This window comes from Simochromis diagramma, unplaced genomic scaffold (genome assembly GCF_900408965.1).
Source record: "Simochromis diagramma unplaced genomic scaffold, fSimDia1.1 OVJJ01000443.1, whole genome shotgun sequence".
Taxonomy (NCBI): domain Eukaryota; kingdom Metazoa; phylum Chordata; class Actinopteri; order Cichliformes; family Cichlidae; genus Simochromis; species Simochromis diagramma.
Window position 1 is genome coordinate 86,408 of NW_024387268.1, and position 19,355 is coordinate 105,762.

At 43.8% G+C, this 19,355-nt stretch overlaps 4 gene segments (V, D, J or C); all 4 read left to right on the plus strand.

Moving 5' to 3' along the window:
* The first annotated feature begins 1,891 nt into the window (after nt 1-1,891).
* Nucleotides 1,892-3,952, plus strand: LOC120715458. The segment is given in 3 exon segments: nt 1,892-3,216; nt 3,302-3,665; nt 3,940-3,952. Coding segments are annotated over 3 exon segments (423 nt in total).
* A 3,407-nt stretch (nt 3,953-7,359) lies between these two features.
* Nucleotides 7,360-8,468, plus strand: LOC120715451. The segment is given in 2 exon segments: nt 7,360-7,792; nt 7,880-8,468. Coding segments are annotated over 2 exon segments (432 nt in total).
* A 1,640-nt stretch (nt 8,469-10,108) lies between these two features.
* LOC120715467 lies at nt 10,109-10,839 on the plus strand (the record flags this gene model as incomplete). The annotated part of the segment is given in 2 exon segments: nt 10,109-10,395; nt 10,481-10,839. Coding segments are annotated over 2 exon segments (405 nt in total), but the record flags the coding sequence as incomplete, so codon positions are not given.
* Nucleotides 10,840-13,808: 2,969 nt separating this feature from the next.
* LOC120715459 lies at nt 13,809-14,911 on the plus strand. The segment is given in 3 exon segments: nt 13,809-14,145; nt 14,267-14,585; nt 14,899-14,911. Coding segments are annotated over 3 exon segments (615 nt in total).
* The last annotated feature ends 4,444 nt before the right edge of the window (nt 14,912-19,355 follow it).

Here is a 19,355-nt window from a genome sequence, read left to right on the forward strand (position 1 = left end):
AGGGGGGGGGCGGGGGCGCCAGAGGGAGTGTTCGCCCGGGGCGCCAAACAGGCTAGGACCGGCACTGGTGGCCAGTGCCGGTCCTAGCCTGTTTGGCGCCCCGGGCAAACACTCCCTCTGGCAATCATCAAACTGTAAATTATAAATTTTTAATTGTTATTGATCCCTTTACCCCGAGTCCTAAAGTGTATATTTATTTTCTTACTCTTCTTATATATATTGTTTGTTTACTTGCACTGCTGTAACTGGAGCCTCGTCGTCTCGTCTCTCTATATACTGGACTGTATATAAAGGAGATGACAGTAAAGTTTACTTTGACATCAGCAGCAGGCGCACCGAGTAGTGATGGGTCGTTCGGGAACGAAATGGCTCTTAGAGCCGACTCTTTGACGTGAACGACGCGAGCCGGCTCCTTATCACGAGCCGTCACGTGGGTTTTTTTTTTCTTTCTATCAGCCTCTCTCTCGCACTTTTTTTCTGCTTCACTCAGCAGCGAGCCTTGTGCTTTACGCTGGGAAGAGGGGGGAGGGGCGGTAATTACACTCAGTAGCACAGGAACAGAGCCAGAGGGGGAGAGAGAGAGAGCCAGGGACAACAACGTCACATTAGAAAGTTATAGTAATCATCCACAACTATTTTCAGTTGCAGATGATAAAGGATTCAGAAAGTTTATTCATGCAGGTCCATATGACAGAGAATGTGCATCTTCTTTTTGTTTTCATATTTTAATTTATATTTAATTGTGTTGTGGTTTGCAGTGTTTTGTGTTGTTTCACTTTAAATTTGTAAAAGGAAAAAGCTGAAAATTTAAATAGTTAAAAGTTGAAATGTGAATAGTTGATTTTTGTATTATATGATTTATTTATTACATTTTATGTGGAGTGAATAAATAAAAGTACATTTACGGTGGCTCCTAGAGACAAAGCACGTACAAACTTCAAATCACGTATGAACTCCGAAGCACATAAAAACTCAAAACACGTACAAAAGACAACAGAAGTGCTCCAGGATGCTGGGCGCAGTGTTGAGCTTTTGTTACCTAGTGGCTACACAAGCCAGCAAGTACCAACGACCGGATTTGGTGTGTGGTAATAAAAGGTAAATGAACATTTTTTTTTTTAATTATTTGAATATATATGAGTGCCTGTGTATAAATACACAAACAATACACACATGCTTTCAATTGTGTAATTTAAGTGATCTAGTAGCTCTGTTTTGAAGTTCAGTTCATGCTAGAAATGTGTTTTGGAGTTTGTACGTGTTTTGTCTCTAGGGGCCACCGCATATATTTATATATAAACATATATAAATAAAACCACTTTTTTTACGTTAGTAATTCCTTTTGTGCATAATTTTATATTATTGTTAATAATAAATTAAATAAAGCAACAAAACAACCTGAAGAGCCAGTTCGGAGCCGAAAGAGCCGGCTCTTTTTAGTGAGCCGAACCGAAAGAGCCGGATCTCTAAAAAGAGCCGGAAATCCCATCACTAGCACCGAGGGCTCTCGCGCTCACTTTTCACGTATAGAATTTTGACATCAGTGCAAATCATAAGTCTGTATCATGATGTCTGGTGTTTTCATGTTTGTTGGTTTGTTTTAATTTTGTTTTATTTTGCGAGTTGGTTATTAGATGCTGCTCCAGCCAGCCAGAGAAGCCGCCCCGCCCTCTCCTCCCTGTGCAGCAAGCAGCAGGTGCACCTCTCAAATGGAGGGCGCCCTTACTCCCAGCAAATGTTCGATAGAAAACCGATTGGTGCCTACGACATTCCCGATATGCGCTGGCATGACGGCAGCATGAGTACGAGCAACTTTGGAGGTTTTTTTGCCGATGCCCATGATGCCGCCCTCCACCACGATGCCGCCCCGGGCAACCGCCCGTGTTGCTCGTATCAAAAACCGCTACTGCTGGTGGCACTCCGATCCCACAGCTGAATCCTCTTTAGGAGACGATCCTGGTGCTTGCTAGACTTTCTTGGATGCCCTGAAGCCTTCTTAACAATAATTGAACCTCTTTCCTTTAAGTTCTTGATGATCCTATAAATTGTTGATTTAGGTGCAATCTTAGTAGCCACAATATCCTTGCCTGAGAAGCAATTTTTATGCAAAGCAGCAACTTTTTCAATTTCCAATATTTATGTGATTCTCAAAATTTTTGGCCACGACTGTAGTTGATAGGACATAACCTTTAAAGGTACACACCTGTGTGTATAAGGTCCAATAGTTGACAGTGCATCTCAGATCACTCCATGCCATGAAGTTCAGAAACAGGACTGTATTGAGGTACATATCTGGGGAAGTTTACAGAAACATTGCTGCAGGTCCAGTGAGCACAGTGACCTCCATCATCTGTAAATGGAAGAAGTTTGGAACCACTAAGCCTGAGCACCAAGCCAATCTGACTCTGACAGAGCTCCAGCATCGCTCTGTGGAGAGAGGAGAACCTCCAGAAGGACAAATATTTCTGCAGCACTCCAACAATCAGGCCTGTATAATAGGGTGGACAGACAGAAGTCACTCTTTAGTACAAGGCACATGACAGCCCACCTGCAGTTTGTCAAAAAACACCTGAAAGACACTCAGACCAGGGACGTGAAATTCAGGACCTCTCAGTGAATTTCCTTGAGGATCCCAGCCCGAGTCCAGATTTAAACCATCTCTGAGAGATCTGATGGTCATGCATCGACCCTCCCCATCCAACCTGATGGAGCTGGAGAGTGTGTCAAGCTTTTAGCATCATACTCAACAACATGCATCAAAGGCTGTGAATACTTATGTAAATGTTATATTTTTGTTTGTTATTTGGTCCACACTGACATAGATCCATATTATTAGTTTCACTGGATTAAAATGGAGGCTCTTGGTTCACCTGTTGCCATGGTAACGCCTGTATCAGAGCTCCATTGATGATTTCTTTCTTTCTCGACTCACAGTTCAGTCTGTTAAACCTGCTTCCTGCAATAGGAGCAAATATCCACTGAAAGCAGCAGAAAGACGTGCTGAGTGTGAAGCTGTCAGCAGGGGGAATAACACAGGGCTGTGAATGAGTCCTGTCACTGTGATCAGGCTCCTCCTTCTAATCCACCAACTTAGTGTTGATGAAGACTAAACAGAGAGATCACAGCTTCTTTATACTTGCTGTAGCTCACAGTTACTCTACACTGCAGATATGACGCCTCTGTTCATCTCAGTGCTGCTGGCTGCTATGTGCCTCGGTATGAACACAACTCTGTTTCTTTGATATCAACATTGACGTGATTCTTTAACAGCACACTGATACTGTTTGTTGGTGTTTTACAGAATGCAGAGCACAAAAAGACAACGTGCTGCAAGCAAAAGGAGAAGAGACTGCTGCTGCAGGAGGCACAGTGACACTTAGCTGTCAGTATAACACCAGCAGCTCATCAAATAATTATCTCTTCTGGTACAAACAGGATGGAAACAACAGCCCCAAATTCATCCTGAGTCGTGTTAGTGGGGATGATGGAAACACAGCAGACGAGTTCAAGGAGAGATTTTCCTCCACACTGGATTCCAGCATCAGATCAGTTCCTCTGAAGATCCAGAAGCTTCAGCTGTCTGACTCTGCTGTGTACTACTGTGCTCTGCAGCCCACAGTGACAGGAAACAGCAAAACTCTGTACAAAAACCTTTGGAGCAAAGACAACAGAATACTCCACAACATCCACTAGAGGGAGCCACACACTGTTAAACTTGTCTGGTTTGTTTCAATCAGTTAATAAAATGTCTTTTGCATAAAAACAGAAGCTTTAATTCACTTCGTAAAGGAGAGATTTCTCACATGAATGAATCATCCTCTCTCTTCACTGCAGTTTCTTTAAAACTGTCTCTTCATGATCAGATGTGCAGATCACAGCCTGATGGTAGCAGACCTGTTAGTGACTTTTAATCTTCATCCATCATTCTGTGTTTCTCAGATATTTTTGCTAGATGTTTTTCTCACACATATTTCATGAATTTTGCTTCTTAGACAGGTGTTTAGTTATATTTATATTATCAGAATCAGAATCGCGTTTATTGGCCATGTATATGCACAGACACATGCAAGGAATTTGGTTTCGGTAAATGGTGAATCTCAACAATGTAAACAACACAATTCACACACACACGCACACACACACACACACACACACACACACACACACACACACACACACACACACACACATGTATGGATATATAGAGCTAAACATACATACACAAGCCTACACAAGCTGTGTAAACCAACCAGAAATAACCAGTTTAAATGTCTTGATGCATCTCAATCATCCAGGTAAGTAAATCTCCAAAAGTTGATTCTGTTCGTAGCGTTTTGTGGGAGAAACGTTTCATCATCATCCAAGTGGCTTCTTCAGTCTGAGCTGACTGCAGGTCTCAATCTTATAAACAGGACATTTGCATAATGACTGAAACCAGCACACTGAAGGAACAATGGGCTGTGAGGTCAGTTCCTTAATCTTAATTATGCAAATTCCATTGATCCATCACCATTGATCAACAACCACTGATCAATGGTCATGAGTCCCATTCACAGAGAGTTGGGGAATGGCTGCAATCACAGCGGCACCATCTTTAGCACAGCTCAAGAAAATACAACGAGAAAGGAAAACAGCTTTATTGGGCAAAAATACAAAATACAGTGGTATGGTTTCTCTCATCTGTACATGCTGAAGTTGAACCCACAGCAGAGATGATCACTGTCACCTGTGTCTGTCCTGGGTCTCTGCACTTTTTGTCTACTTCATTTAGAAAACAACATTTGTGAAATGAATCACTTCCTGATCATCGTTCAGAAATCTGAAAATGTTTTTGTTTTTCCTAAAAAGGTCATTTTATTTTAACTGGAAATCAAAAGCTGACATAAACACAAAGTAACTGTCATGTTAGATTGTAGACAGGAAGTGGACCTAAATGCAGGATTCAAACACCAAAGCCAAACTTAAGGCTGCAGCTTCATTGATGGGAGGATTGTCCAAGAACATAAACTCACAAGAAACAAACTGAACCCCTGAACATGAAAACTAGGAACAGAACACTGAGAAACAAGAACTAAACCACTAGGAAACGAGAAAACGTGGAACTAAAACTGAAACAGTGTGGCTGTGGCTCAGGTGGTGGAGCAGCTACTGATCGGAAGGTTGGTGATTCGATTCTTGGCTTCCCCAGACTGCATGCCTATTATCCTTGGGCAAGATACTCACCCCGAGTTGCCCTCCGATCATCGGAGTATGAATGTGTGTGAATGTAGTTTAGTTTGCACTTGTGTTTAGAAGTGCTTGTATGAGTGAATGAGACATGCTGTATACAGCACTTTGAGGACTCCAGGAGAGTAGAAAAGCTCTATATAAGAATGAGTCCATTTACCAAACACAAGGAGACTTACACACATGAGGCAGTACGATGCCACAAAGGGCAAAAGACATCACAGGGCTTAAATATACAAGAGAGTAATGAGGGAAACACAGCTGGAACTAATCTGATACAACGACACAGGAATCAAACCTGAATGCACTAAACACAGGACACGGGACTATCAAAATAAAACAGGAAACACACAGACACAAACTGACGCAGCGACTGGGGAGACAGGAAGAAACACAGAGAGAGACTGACTAACCACAAGAGAAGATTAGACTCAGAGGGAGGGAGAACTATGATCACTAAGAACCTACGACCCAGAAACTAAACAGAAAATAAACGATCCAATAAGAACTCCAAATGACAAGAAAACCAAACATCAACCCATCCCCAGCTCTTTCTGTCCTGGTCGTTGTGTCCTTGGGCAAGATACTTCACCTACCGCCTACTGGTGTTGGCCAGAGGGGCCGATGGCGCGATATGGCAGCCTCGCCTCTGTCAGTCTGCCCCAGAGCAGCTGTGGCTACACCTGCAGCTGCCTCCACCAGTGTGTGGATGTGAGAGTGAATGAATAGTGGAATTGTAAAGCGCTTTGAGGGCCTAGAAAAGCGCTATATAAATGCAATCCATTATTATTATGAGTAATACTCAGTATTCATTTATTTTCCAGTGTACTATTACTATTCTAGATTTAGATTAATGCATTTGTCACTTGTTCCTGAAGCGATGGTTCTACTAGTCAGTGATTCATCCTCAGACCTGCTCTGGACTGTGGAAAGGAGTTGTATCTGGCTCTACTCGTCCAGGAAAAGTTTCAGAAGACACACAATCAGAGGAAGCTCTACAATATAAAGGTAACATTAATGTGGGCTAAAGCTACAGTGTTGGACTGCATGCATGCAGGATCCAGGTATGATCCAGTTCATTTTACTTTGCTAGCCCCTCCCTCTGGAAGACACCACTGCTGCTTTAATCACAGCTACGTTAAATGATGGCAGCTAGTAACCGATGACTGAGCCGAGAGCGTGTCTGGGTCTCTGTTATCTGACGACCAGTTAAATTTTCTTTTTCATGTCGCTTGACTTGACAGAGGCTGTGTTTCAAAGACACACGCCTTAATGACAAGTTAGTTTTTTATGCTTTAACTTTTATATATTGTGTTTATGTTATTGTTTAAGGTCACTGATGCAGGTCTTATTCTTTATTTCTTCTTCTATAAATGTTCACTCTGGTAGATTCAGTTTTATTTATATAACAACAGCAGTTGTTGCTTTACATTGTGAAGTCCCTGCAATAATACAAGAGAGAAAACCCCGACAATCATGACCCGCTATGAGGAAGCACTTTGGCGACAGTGGGAAGGAAAAACTCCCTTTTAACAGGAAGAAACATCCAGCAGAACCAGGCTCATCTGTTGTGACCTGTTGGGGTGATGGGAGGAAGACAGGACAGAGACCCACTGTGGAAGAGAGCCAGAGATGAATAATAACGAATGAGTCAATACAGAGAGGTGTATAAACACATAGTGAGTGAAGAAGAAAATCTCAGTGCATCATGGGAGTCTCCCAGCAGCCTACACCGACTGTAGAGTAACTGAAGGAGGTCTTGATGCACGATCAGTCATCCAGGTAAGTAAATCTCCAAAAGTTGATTCTGTTCATCTGGACATAAATGCTACGTCCAGATTAACTAAAGGAGGATTCAGGGTCACTGGTCCAGCTCTAACTATATGCTTTATCAACAATATACTTTAATACAAGTGAAGCATTGAAATAAACTGTAAAGTAACTTAAAGTAAATATTTCCTGTAGGACCATAAACCATCAAACTGACCAAAGAGCCATAAAGTAAAACAGATGTTGTGTCCAACAGTGTCAGCTGTAACTGGGACTGCTGCTGCACCACAACACTCCTGCATGTCGTGTCCACAGACATGACGTCTCTCAGGTTTGTGTTTGAAGATCAAACCAAATAAGATGATGCTTCATTTGAACAAACAGTTGTGAACAAAAATCCTTCCCAACATACACAAACTATTCTGAGATGTTTCTTGAATTCAGGACTTCTTACACATTTTTCTCCAAATGTCTCAAGTTTCAGACTTTTTAACTGTGTGAGTATCAGCGACTCTCTGACTCTGTCTACATCGTTAATGTGACTTCTGCTTGTGTGACGTGTCACACGGCTCCCTTAAATCATTTTGGTTATAAAGTGTGTGAAGCACAGGAGGAGGAGTGACTGAGAGCAGAGAGGAGGAGCAGAGATTCAGGGAGGAGCTGAGCTGTTACTGAACTATAGAAGAGAGAAAAACCTCCACATTCAACAGAGTTCAACACAAAACAAACTTTATGTTCCTCAACATGCTGTCATTACATCACTGTGTGTTTCCTCTGATTCTTCTCACTCTCACAGGTCTGCTCACCTACACAGGAAACTATGTTCAACTCAAATGATTCATTAACGTCAATTATTGATTGAAAACGTTCTCTCTTCCTTCAGGTGTCACATGTGATCAGCTCACTCCAGTCAAAGATGAAGAGTCCAGTGTAGAAGGCAGCACAGTTACTCTGACGTACACTTACAAAGTGTCACCTGGTGATTATTTCTTCTGGTATCGACAACATCCAGGAAAACCTCCAGAGCTCCTGATCTCACACTCACCTTCAGGATCAGTAGGAGAAGAAAAAGTTCCTGGATTGAAGATTCAAGTGAAGGGAACAGAAATCAAGTTGAACATCTCCTCTGCTGCAGTGACAGACTCTGCTGTGTACTACTGTGCTGTGAGGCCCACAGTGACAGGAAACAGCAAAACTCTGTACAAAAACCTTTGGAGCAAAGACAACAGAATACTCCACAACATCCACTAGAGGGAGCCAAACATCTTTGTTAGGATACAGACTAACACATAACACAGCTGTGATGAAGAGCTTCAGGTGAAGTTAATGTGATTTGAGCTTCCTCCTCCTCCTGACTGCAGAAACCTGTCTGACTCCAGCTGTGAACATCAGACCACTCACAGCTAACTCCCAGTGAACATCACTTCCAACATTTCTCCTCTGGAAACATGGAAAAACTGGCTGTGATCTGGATCTTTACAGCTCTCGTAGGTACCTATGTTTCTGACAGGAACACCTGAAATTCAAAGACATGTTTACAGCGTTACAGATCCAGTTTGGATTTTCTTTGAGCTCAAGTTTGGAGTGCTGATTAAACAGAAAAATATTTCAATTGTGAAATCAGAGAAACGTCAGAGAAACCAGAAGTAAAATGTGTTTAAAAAATAAAACAAAACACAGTAATACTCACAGATACTCAGCTTCATTTTCTCTACTTTTCCAGGACTAACAGCTGGAGACTCAATCACTCCTCAACAACCTGAAGTCACTGAAACAGAAGGAGAATCTGTCACACTCACATGTAGCTATGAGACAAGTTACAGTGATATTTACCTTCACTGGTACATACATCATTCTGACCTTCAACCTCCTCAGTTTATACTCTGGAAAGGAGCAAGATCAGACAGTCATCTAAAGTATATTCCTGATAATCGATATGACTCAGAAACATCACCTACAACAACTAATCTGACCATAGGCGTGGAGGCTTGGGGGTCTGGGGGTGCTCCGCTCCCCGGTCTGGGGTGCTGGCCGGGCCTTGGGGGCTTGGGTCCTGGCTGTTGTGTTGCCGGAGCAGTGGGCGGGTGGGTGCAGGGGGGCTCAGCCCCAGTGCAGGGGACATCTGGTACATCGGCCCTACTAGGGGGCTCTCTAACTGGTGGGGAGGTTGTTATATCTTTGCAGGTGGTCTCCTCACTACAGGAGCTCACTCTGCAGGTGGGGGGAGAGATATAGGAGAGGTGGAGAATGAACTCAACCTGGGTTGTCTATTGTCTTGTGTAGTTTGGGAGATGACTGGATGATGGGGTGGGTGCAGTTTTCTCTGGGGTGGAGTCGGGTGGGCTGCCCCTGACTCTGTGGGGCTGGGCGGTGCTGCTGCTGCGGGCCCCGGTACGGATGGGCCTGGGCCCCCTTGCGCTGGTGGGTTCCAGAGTGTGGGGGTGCCTACTGGGGTCAGCGGGGGAGCTGGCCCCAGGGAGGGGCCGCTTGCCCCTCCCTTTCTTCCCTCCCCATCCTCAGCTGCCTCCCTATTCCCGCTCTACCACACCCACCCACACACGCAGGGCTTGGGGTGCAGGTGTGTCACCAGGGTGCAGGGGAGGCACTCCCCCTCTGTCCCCTTCTGGCCGCCTGTGCCTCAATTTTATTCTGCAACCTAGACATCCACATTACTCACACTCTCACTTATCACATACATATAGGGCCTTGGGGGTGGGCACGTTTTACAGCATCCAGAGGATGGTTGGTGTACTCCAACCCACCTCTGGCGCTGGTGCCCTACCCTCAATTTTAAATGCATTTAGACATTAAGGGGTTTTCGGGAAGAGCCGTGCTGCTCTCTGAGAGGAAGCTAGTACCATGCTCTCCTGAGTTTTAAATGCACTTTAGAACAGCACACAGCAACACTACATAAATCCGCTTGGCTTCTTTCTTGGCCTTAAGACAACAATTCTGATGGCTAAAGATCCAAACGGGACACAAAAACAAAAAAAAGAAGAAAAAAAAAGAAGATGAACATCATGATCCACACTGACACACATTCATATTCTTTGGTTCCCTGGATTAAAACGGAGCCTCTGCTCTTTATTTATCGTGTGCTTGTTTCTCGACTCACAGTTCAGTCTGTTAAACCTGCTTCCTGCAATAGGAGCAAATATCCACTGAAAGCAGCAGAAAGACGTGCTGAGTGTGAAGCTGTCAGCAGGGGGAATAACACAGGGCTGTGAATGAGTCCTGTCACTGTGATCAGGCTCCTCCTTCTAATCCACCAACTTAGTGTTGATGAAGACTAAACAGAGAGATCACAGCTTCTTTATACTTGCTGTAGCTCACAGTTACTCTACACTGCAGATATGACGCCTCTGTTCATCTCAGTGCTGCTGGCTGCTATGTGCCTCGGTATGAACACAACTCTGTTTCTTTGATATCAACATTGACGTGATTCTTTAACAGCACACTGATACTGTTTGTTGGTGTTTTACAGAATGCAGAGCACAAAAAGACAACGTGCTGCAAGCAAAAGGAGAAGAGACTGCTGCTGCAGGAGGCACAGTAACACTTGGCTGTCAGTATAACACCAGCACTACAACAGCTCCTTCTCTCTTCTGGTACAAACAGGATGGAAACAACAGCCCCAAATTCATCCTGAGTCGTGTTAGCAGGGATGATGGAAACATAGCAGCCGAGTTCAAGGAGAGATTTTCATCCACACTGGATTCCAGCAACAGATCAGCTCCTCTGAAGATCCAGAAGCTTCAGCTGTCTGACTCTGCTGTGTACTACTGTGCTCTGCAGCCCACAGTGACAGGAAACAGCAAAACTCTGTACAAAAACCTTTGGAGCAAAGACAACAGAATACTCCACAACATCCACTAGAGGGAGCCACACACTGTTAAACCTCTGATTCTTGTGTCATTGGACTGATGACAAAGACAACACAGAAATGAAGCAGTAAAGATCAGAGACAGAGACAGAGCTGCTGTGGAAGCACAAAACTGTTTGATTGGCTGAGCTATTACACTGGCCCCGCCCACTGAACCTGTGCTCATCCAATGACATTATTTGTTGGTCATTGTGCTGCAGTGGAAGAACATTGTTCATGTGCTGTCTGTCTGGCTTTAATAACTCCAAAGACATGTTGCTGCACCTCTTTTTGCTTCTATCTCACATTATAGGTGAGTTTAAGAACAGGGATTAAAGTTTAGTTGAAGCAGCTGCATTAAGCAGATATACAGACTGCATTTCACTACTTTTCGTCTTTCTTTTTCCAGGACTAACAGCTGGAGACTCAATCACTCCTCAACAACCTGAAGTCACTGAAACAGAAGGAGAATCTGTCACACTCACATGTAGCTATGAGACAAGTGCAAGCCTACACTGGTACAAACATCATTCTGACCTTCAGGCTCCTCAGTTTATACTCTGGAAAGATGGACAAGGATACACAGATGAATATATTCCTGATAATCGATATCGATCAGAAACATCAGATACAACAACTAATCTGACCATAGCAGCCCTAACCCTGGCAGACACAGCTCTCTACTACTGTGCTCTACAAACACAGTGATACAAAGTGTAGAAGAGGCTGTACAAAAACCTGAACACAGATATCTGACTACTCTTCAAAGAGGAGGGAAGTGGTATTCAAAGCACAGCTTCATATCAGATGGATTCTGCTAATTCCTGTTTTATCAGAGTCACTGTGGTTACAGCTGCTAATGAAACACTGTGGGAGGATTCACATGAGCAGCAAATCCACATCAGCCACAAACCAACTGCAGGAACGTTCAGACACAATAAAAACTGTCAAACATCAAAAGCTGCTCATTTACACTATTTTATATTTAGTGGATGAGGACATGCAGAAATGCAGCAGAAGCAAAATAAACAGAGTAACAGAGGTTTATCTCTTTAAGGTAAAATCTCTCACATGAAGCTAAAAGTCCAACCAGGAAGACCATCTCATGCTTGTTCCATTTATTCTCTCTGAACTCATCACATCAGATGATGATGCTCTCCTTCATCATTGTCCTGCTCTTATGTTTAAGTGTTTCCTCCTCTCAGTGTCAACAATTTGTTCATGTTTTCATGAATGATGCGTGCAGCTGTGAAAGCTGTTGTGGAATCACAGCAGTCCAGACTTCAAACTTAAGTCGTTTGATGGTTTTCCAACAGAGTTCTTAAAGTATGACCACAGTAGATCCAGAAGAACACTGAACGTGCTGTTGATGCAGGCCGACACCGAGGGCCCGCTGGTGTAGTCTCTGCAGGTGAAGGACGGATAAACCAGTCTGCACAGATCAGACTGAAAGATTCAGACAAGCAAATCCATCCATGAGGGCTTCTTTCCTTCAATCTAAGGGCCGAGATTTTTACTTTGAGTCACGGCTATTTATCAAAAATCTAAATCTGTGGAGTTCATCCATGGTAAGCAAAAAAACGTCATCACAGCTCCTTCTGCCTCTCATTTACTGGTAAAAAAAAAAAAACAAACCCTCAAAATGCAAAACATTGAGCTGTCTCCAGTGCATGCTGGTCCACAGCAGAGCTAGACTCTCGTTAAACCCAAAATGAATCCAAAAATACCCTGAGCAACATGAAGCAATAACTAACATGAACAAAACTCTGATCTAAAACAAATACAAGCAAAAAACAAACTTAACTAAACTCAACATTTATAATCCAGCATCTAATTATTCTAAAAAAACAACAAATCTCATGTTTTTGCTTTGCTGAGTTTGACTTCTCGTGTGGATTTTTACGTGACTCAATACAAGTCTGCAAACTTGGAACATTTTCCCGCAGACTTGACATTGAGAGGCAGACTGAAAGAATAAAAGATATGGAACCCAGAGACGACAGAGACTTAAAGAAGAATTAACATCAAACTAAACTCATGACCAGAACCAAACTGAAACAGATTTTTAACACTCATTAAAACAGGATAAAGAATCAGACATAAATCATAATACAGAAAAGCACCAAAACATTAGAAACAGACAATGCTGGGTCAAAATGACCCAGAACCGTGACAGTAAGATGAACATCAGTATCTGTCCAGGTCCTAAATGTTTCTGATGACCAACACTTTGGCTTGTTCTGGTGTTCCATTGAGTTTAATGAATCCTTTACAGTTTGTGCTCCATGTATTTATCTCTCTGTTTCTTCAAGTAACGTGTTTTCCTGGTGAGTCAGCATTTTGTTTTGTCAGATGTTCATTCATGAAGACGTCGCATCCTTTCAGTTTCTTCCCTTGTTTTATCAGGTTTGTGTTTTCTGTCACCAAATCGCACAATGACGGCTGCTTTGTTGTTGTCATTGTTTTGTTGCCTGTCCTGTTTGTTTTAGCCGTCAGAATTGTTGTCTGAAGCCCAACAAAGATACCCAACGGATTTACTTTACCAAGTGGATCACACGGCTTTGCCATGTTGGTCCATTTAATCGGCTTTTGTTGTTATTATTATTGAATTTATTTTATTTTTATTTTCAGTTGTTACAGACGGGACAGACATGGTTGTGGGAGAGGAAAGGAAGAAAGAAATATGAAGGACAAGAAACACAGAGGGGAAGAGTGACAGTGAGAAAGGGCACTTAGAAAAACAATCTCCCGGATCAGTGAGAGAAAATAAGAGAAAACGAGCGATAAAAGAGAGCAGCATATTAAACACAACACCGTCACATGAATCCAGCTGTGAGAGACACAGATCCTCTTTGTCTCTCACAGGCTGTCAGTGATCTTCAGTCTGTTTCTGACTTTGTTTCTGCTCGCAGTCAGAGGGAGCTGACATATTCAACATGAACACAGATCATGAAGTTACAGAGTTATTCTGTCTGTTCTGACTTAAAGTTGTTGATGATCAAAGATGAATGGATCTTCAGATCTGCTCTGCTGCAGTGACAGACTCTGCTGTGAGGCCCACAGTGACAGCAAACCCACAGAGATGCTCCACTGGAGGGCGACATCATCCAGTAGGCGGGGCTCTCCTTCTGCACTGTGTTCAACCATTGTGTCAATAATAAGTGCTGCTGTGAAGAGAACAATTCTCAGACTGAATGTTGAACATCAGCTAGTTTCTCCTGTTGATTTAAACCTTGTTGTACAGATGGAACATTGGCTGTGGATTATTCTTGCTGCTCTTTTCTTTGGTGAGATACAAACATCAACATGTTTCCTCTGCTTAAATAAATGTGTGAGTCTGATTAATGGTGAGTTTTTAATCATGTTTATTGATCCATCTCTTCCTCTGCATGTTCTGTTCTTCCTCAGAGTGTAAAGGAGAAGACAAAGTGATCCAGGAACAAGGAGATGTCATTGCTGCTGAAGGAGACACAGTTACACTTAGATGTAGATATGAGACCAGTTACACCAGTCCCACTTTGTTCTGGTACAAACAAGAAGTGAACAGTTACCCAAAGTATATGCTCAAATGTTTCTCAGAAACAACAGAAAAATCTGAAGAGTTCAACAACGACAGATTTGATGCTAAAATCAACAAAACAGAAAAGTCAGTTCCTCTGAAGATCCAGAAGCTTCAGCTGTCTGACTCTGCTGTGTACTACTGTGCTCTGCAGCCCACAGTGACAGGAAACAGCAAAACTCTGTACAAAAACCTTTGGAGCAAAGACAACAGAATACTCCACAACATCCACTAGAGGGAGCCACACACTGTTAAACTTGTCTGGTTTGTTTCACTCAGTTAATAAAATGTCTTTTGCATAAAAGCAGAAGCTTTAATTCACTTCGTAAAGGAGAGATTTCTCACATAAATGAATCATCCTCTCTCTTCACTGCAGTGTCTTTAAAACTGTCTCTTCATGATCAGATGTGCAGATCACAGCCTGATGGTAGCAGACCTGTTAGTGACTTTTAATCTTCATCCATCATTCTGTGTTTCTCAGATATTTTTGCTAGATGTTTTTCTTACACATATTTCATGAATGTTGCTTCTTAGACAGGTGTTTAGTTATATTTACATTATCAGAATCAGAATCGCGTTTATTGGCCATGTATATGCACAGACACATGCAAGGAATTTGGTTTCGGTAAATGGTGAATCTCAACAATGTAAACAACACAATTCACACACACACACACACACACACACACACACACACACACACACACACACACACACACACACACACACACACACACATGTATGGATATATAGAGCTAAACATACATACACAAGCCTACACAAGCTGTGTAAACCAACCATAAATAACCAGTTTAAATGTCTTGATGCATCTCAATCATCCAGGTAAGTAAATCTCCAAAAGTTGATTCTGTTCGTAGCGTTTTGTGGGAGAAACGTTTCATCATCATCCAAGTGGCTTCTTCAGTCTCAGCTGACTGCAGGTCTCAATCTTATAAACAGGACATTTGCATAATGACTGAAACCAGCCCACTGAAGGAACAATGGGCTGTGAGGTCAGTTCCTTAATCTTAATTATGCAAATTCCATTGATCCATCACCATTGATCAACAACCACTGATCAATGGTCATGAGTCCCATTCACAGAGAGTTGGGGAATGGCTGCAATCACAGCGGCGCCATCTTTAGCACAGCTCAAGAAAATACAACGAGAAAGGAAAACAGCTTTATTGGGCAAAAATACAAAATACAGTGGTATGGTTTCTCTCATCTGTACATGCTGAAGTTGAACCCACAGCAGAGATGATCACTGTCACCTGTGTCTGTCCTGGGTCTCTGTACTTTTTGTCTACTTCATTTAGAAAACAACATTTGTGAAATGAATCACTTCCTGATCATCGTTCAGAAATCTGAAAATGTTTTTGTTTTTCCTAAAAAGGTCATTTTATTTTAACTGGAAATCAAAAGCCGACATAAACACAAAGTAATTGTCATGTGAGACTGTAGCAGGCAGGAAGTGGACCTAAATGCAGAATTCAAACACCAAAGGCAAACTTAAGGCTGCAGCTTCATTGATGGGAGGATTGTCCAAGAACATAAACTCACAAAAAACAAACTGAAACCCTGAACATGAAAACTAGGAACAGAACACTGAGAAACAAGAACTAAACCACTAGGAAACGAGAAAACGTGGAACTAAAACTGAAAGTGTGGCTGTGGCTCAGGTGGTGGAGCAGCTACTGATCGGAAGGTTGGTGATTCGATTCTTGGCTTCCCCAGTCTGCATGCCTATTATCCTTGGGCAAGATACTAACCCCGAGTTGCCCTCCGATCATCGGAGTATGAATGTGTGTGAATGTAGTTTAGTTTGCACTTGTGTTTAGAAGTGCTTGTATGAGTGAATGAGACATGCTGTATACAGCACTTTGAGGACTCCAGGAGAGTAGAAAAGCTCTATATAAGAATGAGTCCATTTACCAAACACAAGGAGACTTACACACATGAGGCAGTACGATGCCACAAAGGGCAAAAGACATCACAGGGCTTAAATATACAAGAGAGTAATGAGGGAAACACAGCTGGAACTAATCTGATACAACGACACAGGAATCAAACCTGAATGCACTAAACACAGGACACGGGACTATCAAAATAAAACAGGGAAACACACAGACACAAACTGACGCAGCGACTGGGGAGACAGGAAGAAACACAGAGAGAGACTGACTAACCACAAGAGAAGATTAGACTCAGAGGGAGGGAGAACTATGATCACTAAGAACCTACGACCCAGAAACTAAACAGAAACTAAACGATCCAATAAGAACTCCAAATGACAAGAAAACCAAACATCAACCCATCCCCAGCTCTTTCTGTCCTGGTCGTTGTGTCCTTGGGCAAGACACTTCACCTACCGCCTACTGGTGTTGGCCAGAGGAGCCGATGGCGCGATATGGCAGCCTCGCCTCTGTCAGTCTGCCCCAGAGCAGCTGTGGCTACACCTGCAGCTGCCTCCACCAGTGTGTGGATGTGAGAGTGAATGAATAGTGGAATTGTAAAGCGCTTTGAGGGCCTAGAAAAGCGCTATATAAATGCAATCCATTATTATTATGAGTAATACTCAGTATTCATTTATTTTCCAGTGTACTATTACTATTCTAGATTTAGATTAATGCATTTGTCACTTGTTCCTGAAGCGATGGTTCTACTAGTCAGTGATTCATCCTCAGACCTGCTCTGGACTGTGGAAAGGAGTTGTATCTGGCTCTACTCGTCCAGGAAAAGTTTCAGAAGACACACAATCAGAGGAAGCTCTACAATATAAAGGTAACATTAATGTGGGCTAAAGCTACAGTGTTGTACTGCATGCATGCAGGATCCAGGTATGATCCAGTTCATTTTACTTTGCTAGCCCCTCCCTCTGGAAGACACCACTGCTGCTTTAATCACAGCTACGTTAAATGATGGCAGCTAGTAACCGATGACTGAGCCGAGAGCGTGTCTGGGTCTCTGTTATCTGACGACCAGTTAAATTTTCTTTTTCATGTCGCTTGACTCGACAGAGGCTGTGTTTCAAAGACACACGCCTTAATGACAAGTTAGTTTTTTATGCTTTAACTTTTATATATTGTGTTTATGTTATGTTATTAACCGTGGATGGACAGATCGATCCGCACTGCAGTAAACGCCAGGACCGCCTCCTACAACGCGGGTCTCGCCACTGGCGATATGAGCGCCTGCAAAGCGGCCTCATACGGCGTGCGGCGCGCGGTGAGAGATGCTAAACGCTGGTACCGGGAACGTGTGGAGTCCCACTTCCACCAGGGCGACACACGGAGTATGTGGCACGGACTACACACCATTACGGACTACAAAGCCAGGGACACTGCGCTGATCAACGCTGACTCTGCATTCACCAACGAGCTGAATCGGTTCTACGCCCGTTTCGAGGTTAGCCAGGCGGCTAATGCTATCTACCGCCTGACTACCGAGGACAGTGACGTCATCAGCGAGAGACCGGTGACCAGCATTGCGGAGCATGACGTCCGAGCGGCACTGAGGAGAGTGAACACAAGGAAAGCGGCGGGGCCAGACGGCATCACCGGCCGTCTGCTGCGCTGCTGTGCTGACCAGCTAGCAGGTGTGTTCACTTAAATCTTCAACGAGTCCCTGGCGAAGTCTGTGGTCCCCACATGCTTCAAAAGATCCACCATCATCCCTGTGCCCAAGAACAGCAAACCCTCATCCCTGAACGATTACCGGCCAGTTGCACTGACCTCGGAGGTAATGAAGGTGTTTGAGAGGCTGCTGAAGAACATCATCTCCTCCTCCATCCCAGACACCACAGATCCGCTGCAGTTCGCCTACAGATCCAACAGATCCACAGAGGATGCCATCGCCCACGTCCTACACACCACTCTCAGCCACGTGGACAAGAAACAGGGTAACTATGTGCGAATGCTGTTTGTTGATTACAGTTCAGCGTTTAACACAATAGTGCCCTGCAGACTGTTCACAAAGCTGAGGGATCTGGGACTTAACAGCCGTCTGTGTGCATGGGTGTTGGATTTCTTCACTGGCAGAACTCAGGTGGTGAGGGTGGGCAGGTGCTTCTCCAACAGCATCACCATCAACACAGGAGCACCTCAGGGATGTGTCCTCTCGCCACTGCTCTACTCCCTCTACACTTCAGACTGTGTGGCCACCCATGGCTCCAACACCATTGTGAAGTTTGCTGACGACACAGTGGTGTTGGGTGCCATCTCCAACAACGATGAGGCGGCCTACATGGATGAAGTGAAGAATCTGGCATCAGTGGTGCCAGGACAACCACCTCCAGCTGAACGTCAGCAAGACCAAGGAGCTGGTGGTGGACTTCAGAAGGGGTCAGCACAGAGACTACAAGCCCATTATCATCAATGGAGCTCCAGTGGAGAGGGTGCAGTCCTTCAAGTATCTTGGTGTCCACATCTCCTCAGACCTGAAATGGGCTGCCCACATTCAGGTCCAGACCAAAAAGGCTAGGCAGCGCCTGTATCACCTACGACAACTGAGGAAGTTCAGGGTCTCTCCAAAGATCCTCAGGATTTTCTATACAGGCGCTGTGGAGAGCATCCTCACACAGAACATGACATCGTGGTTCGGGAACAGCTGTGTGAAGGACCAAAAAGCTCTCCAGAGAGTGATCCGTACAGCAGAACGCTGCTGCAGGATTGCTCTCCCCCCGCTTCAGGACACCTACACCAGGAGATGCCGGACTAGAGCAGCGCAGATACTGAAGGACCCGTCCCATCCTGGCAACAAACTGTTCCAACTTCTGCAATCTGGTAGAAGTTTCCGCATCTTCCGGGCAAGGACAGAGAGACTCAAGAGGAGCTTCTATCCCCAAGCCATCCGTGCCCTAAACACACACACCCGCCCTCTCACATCATCTATAATTGACTGAGACAGGACTCTTCCAGACACTAAACCAAGGCACAA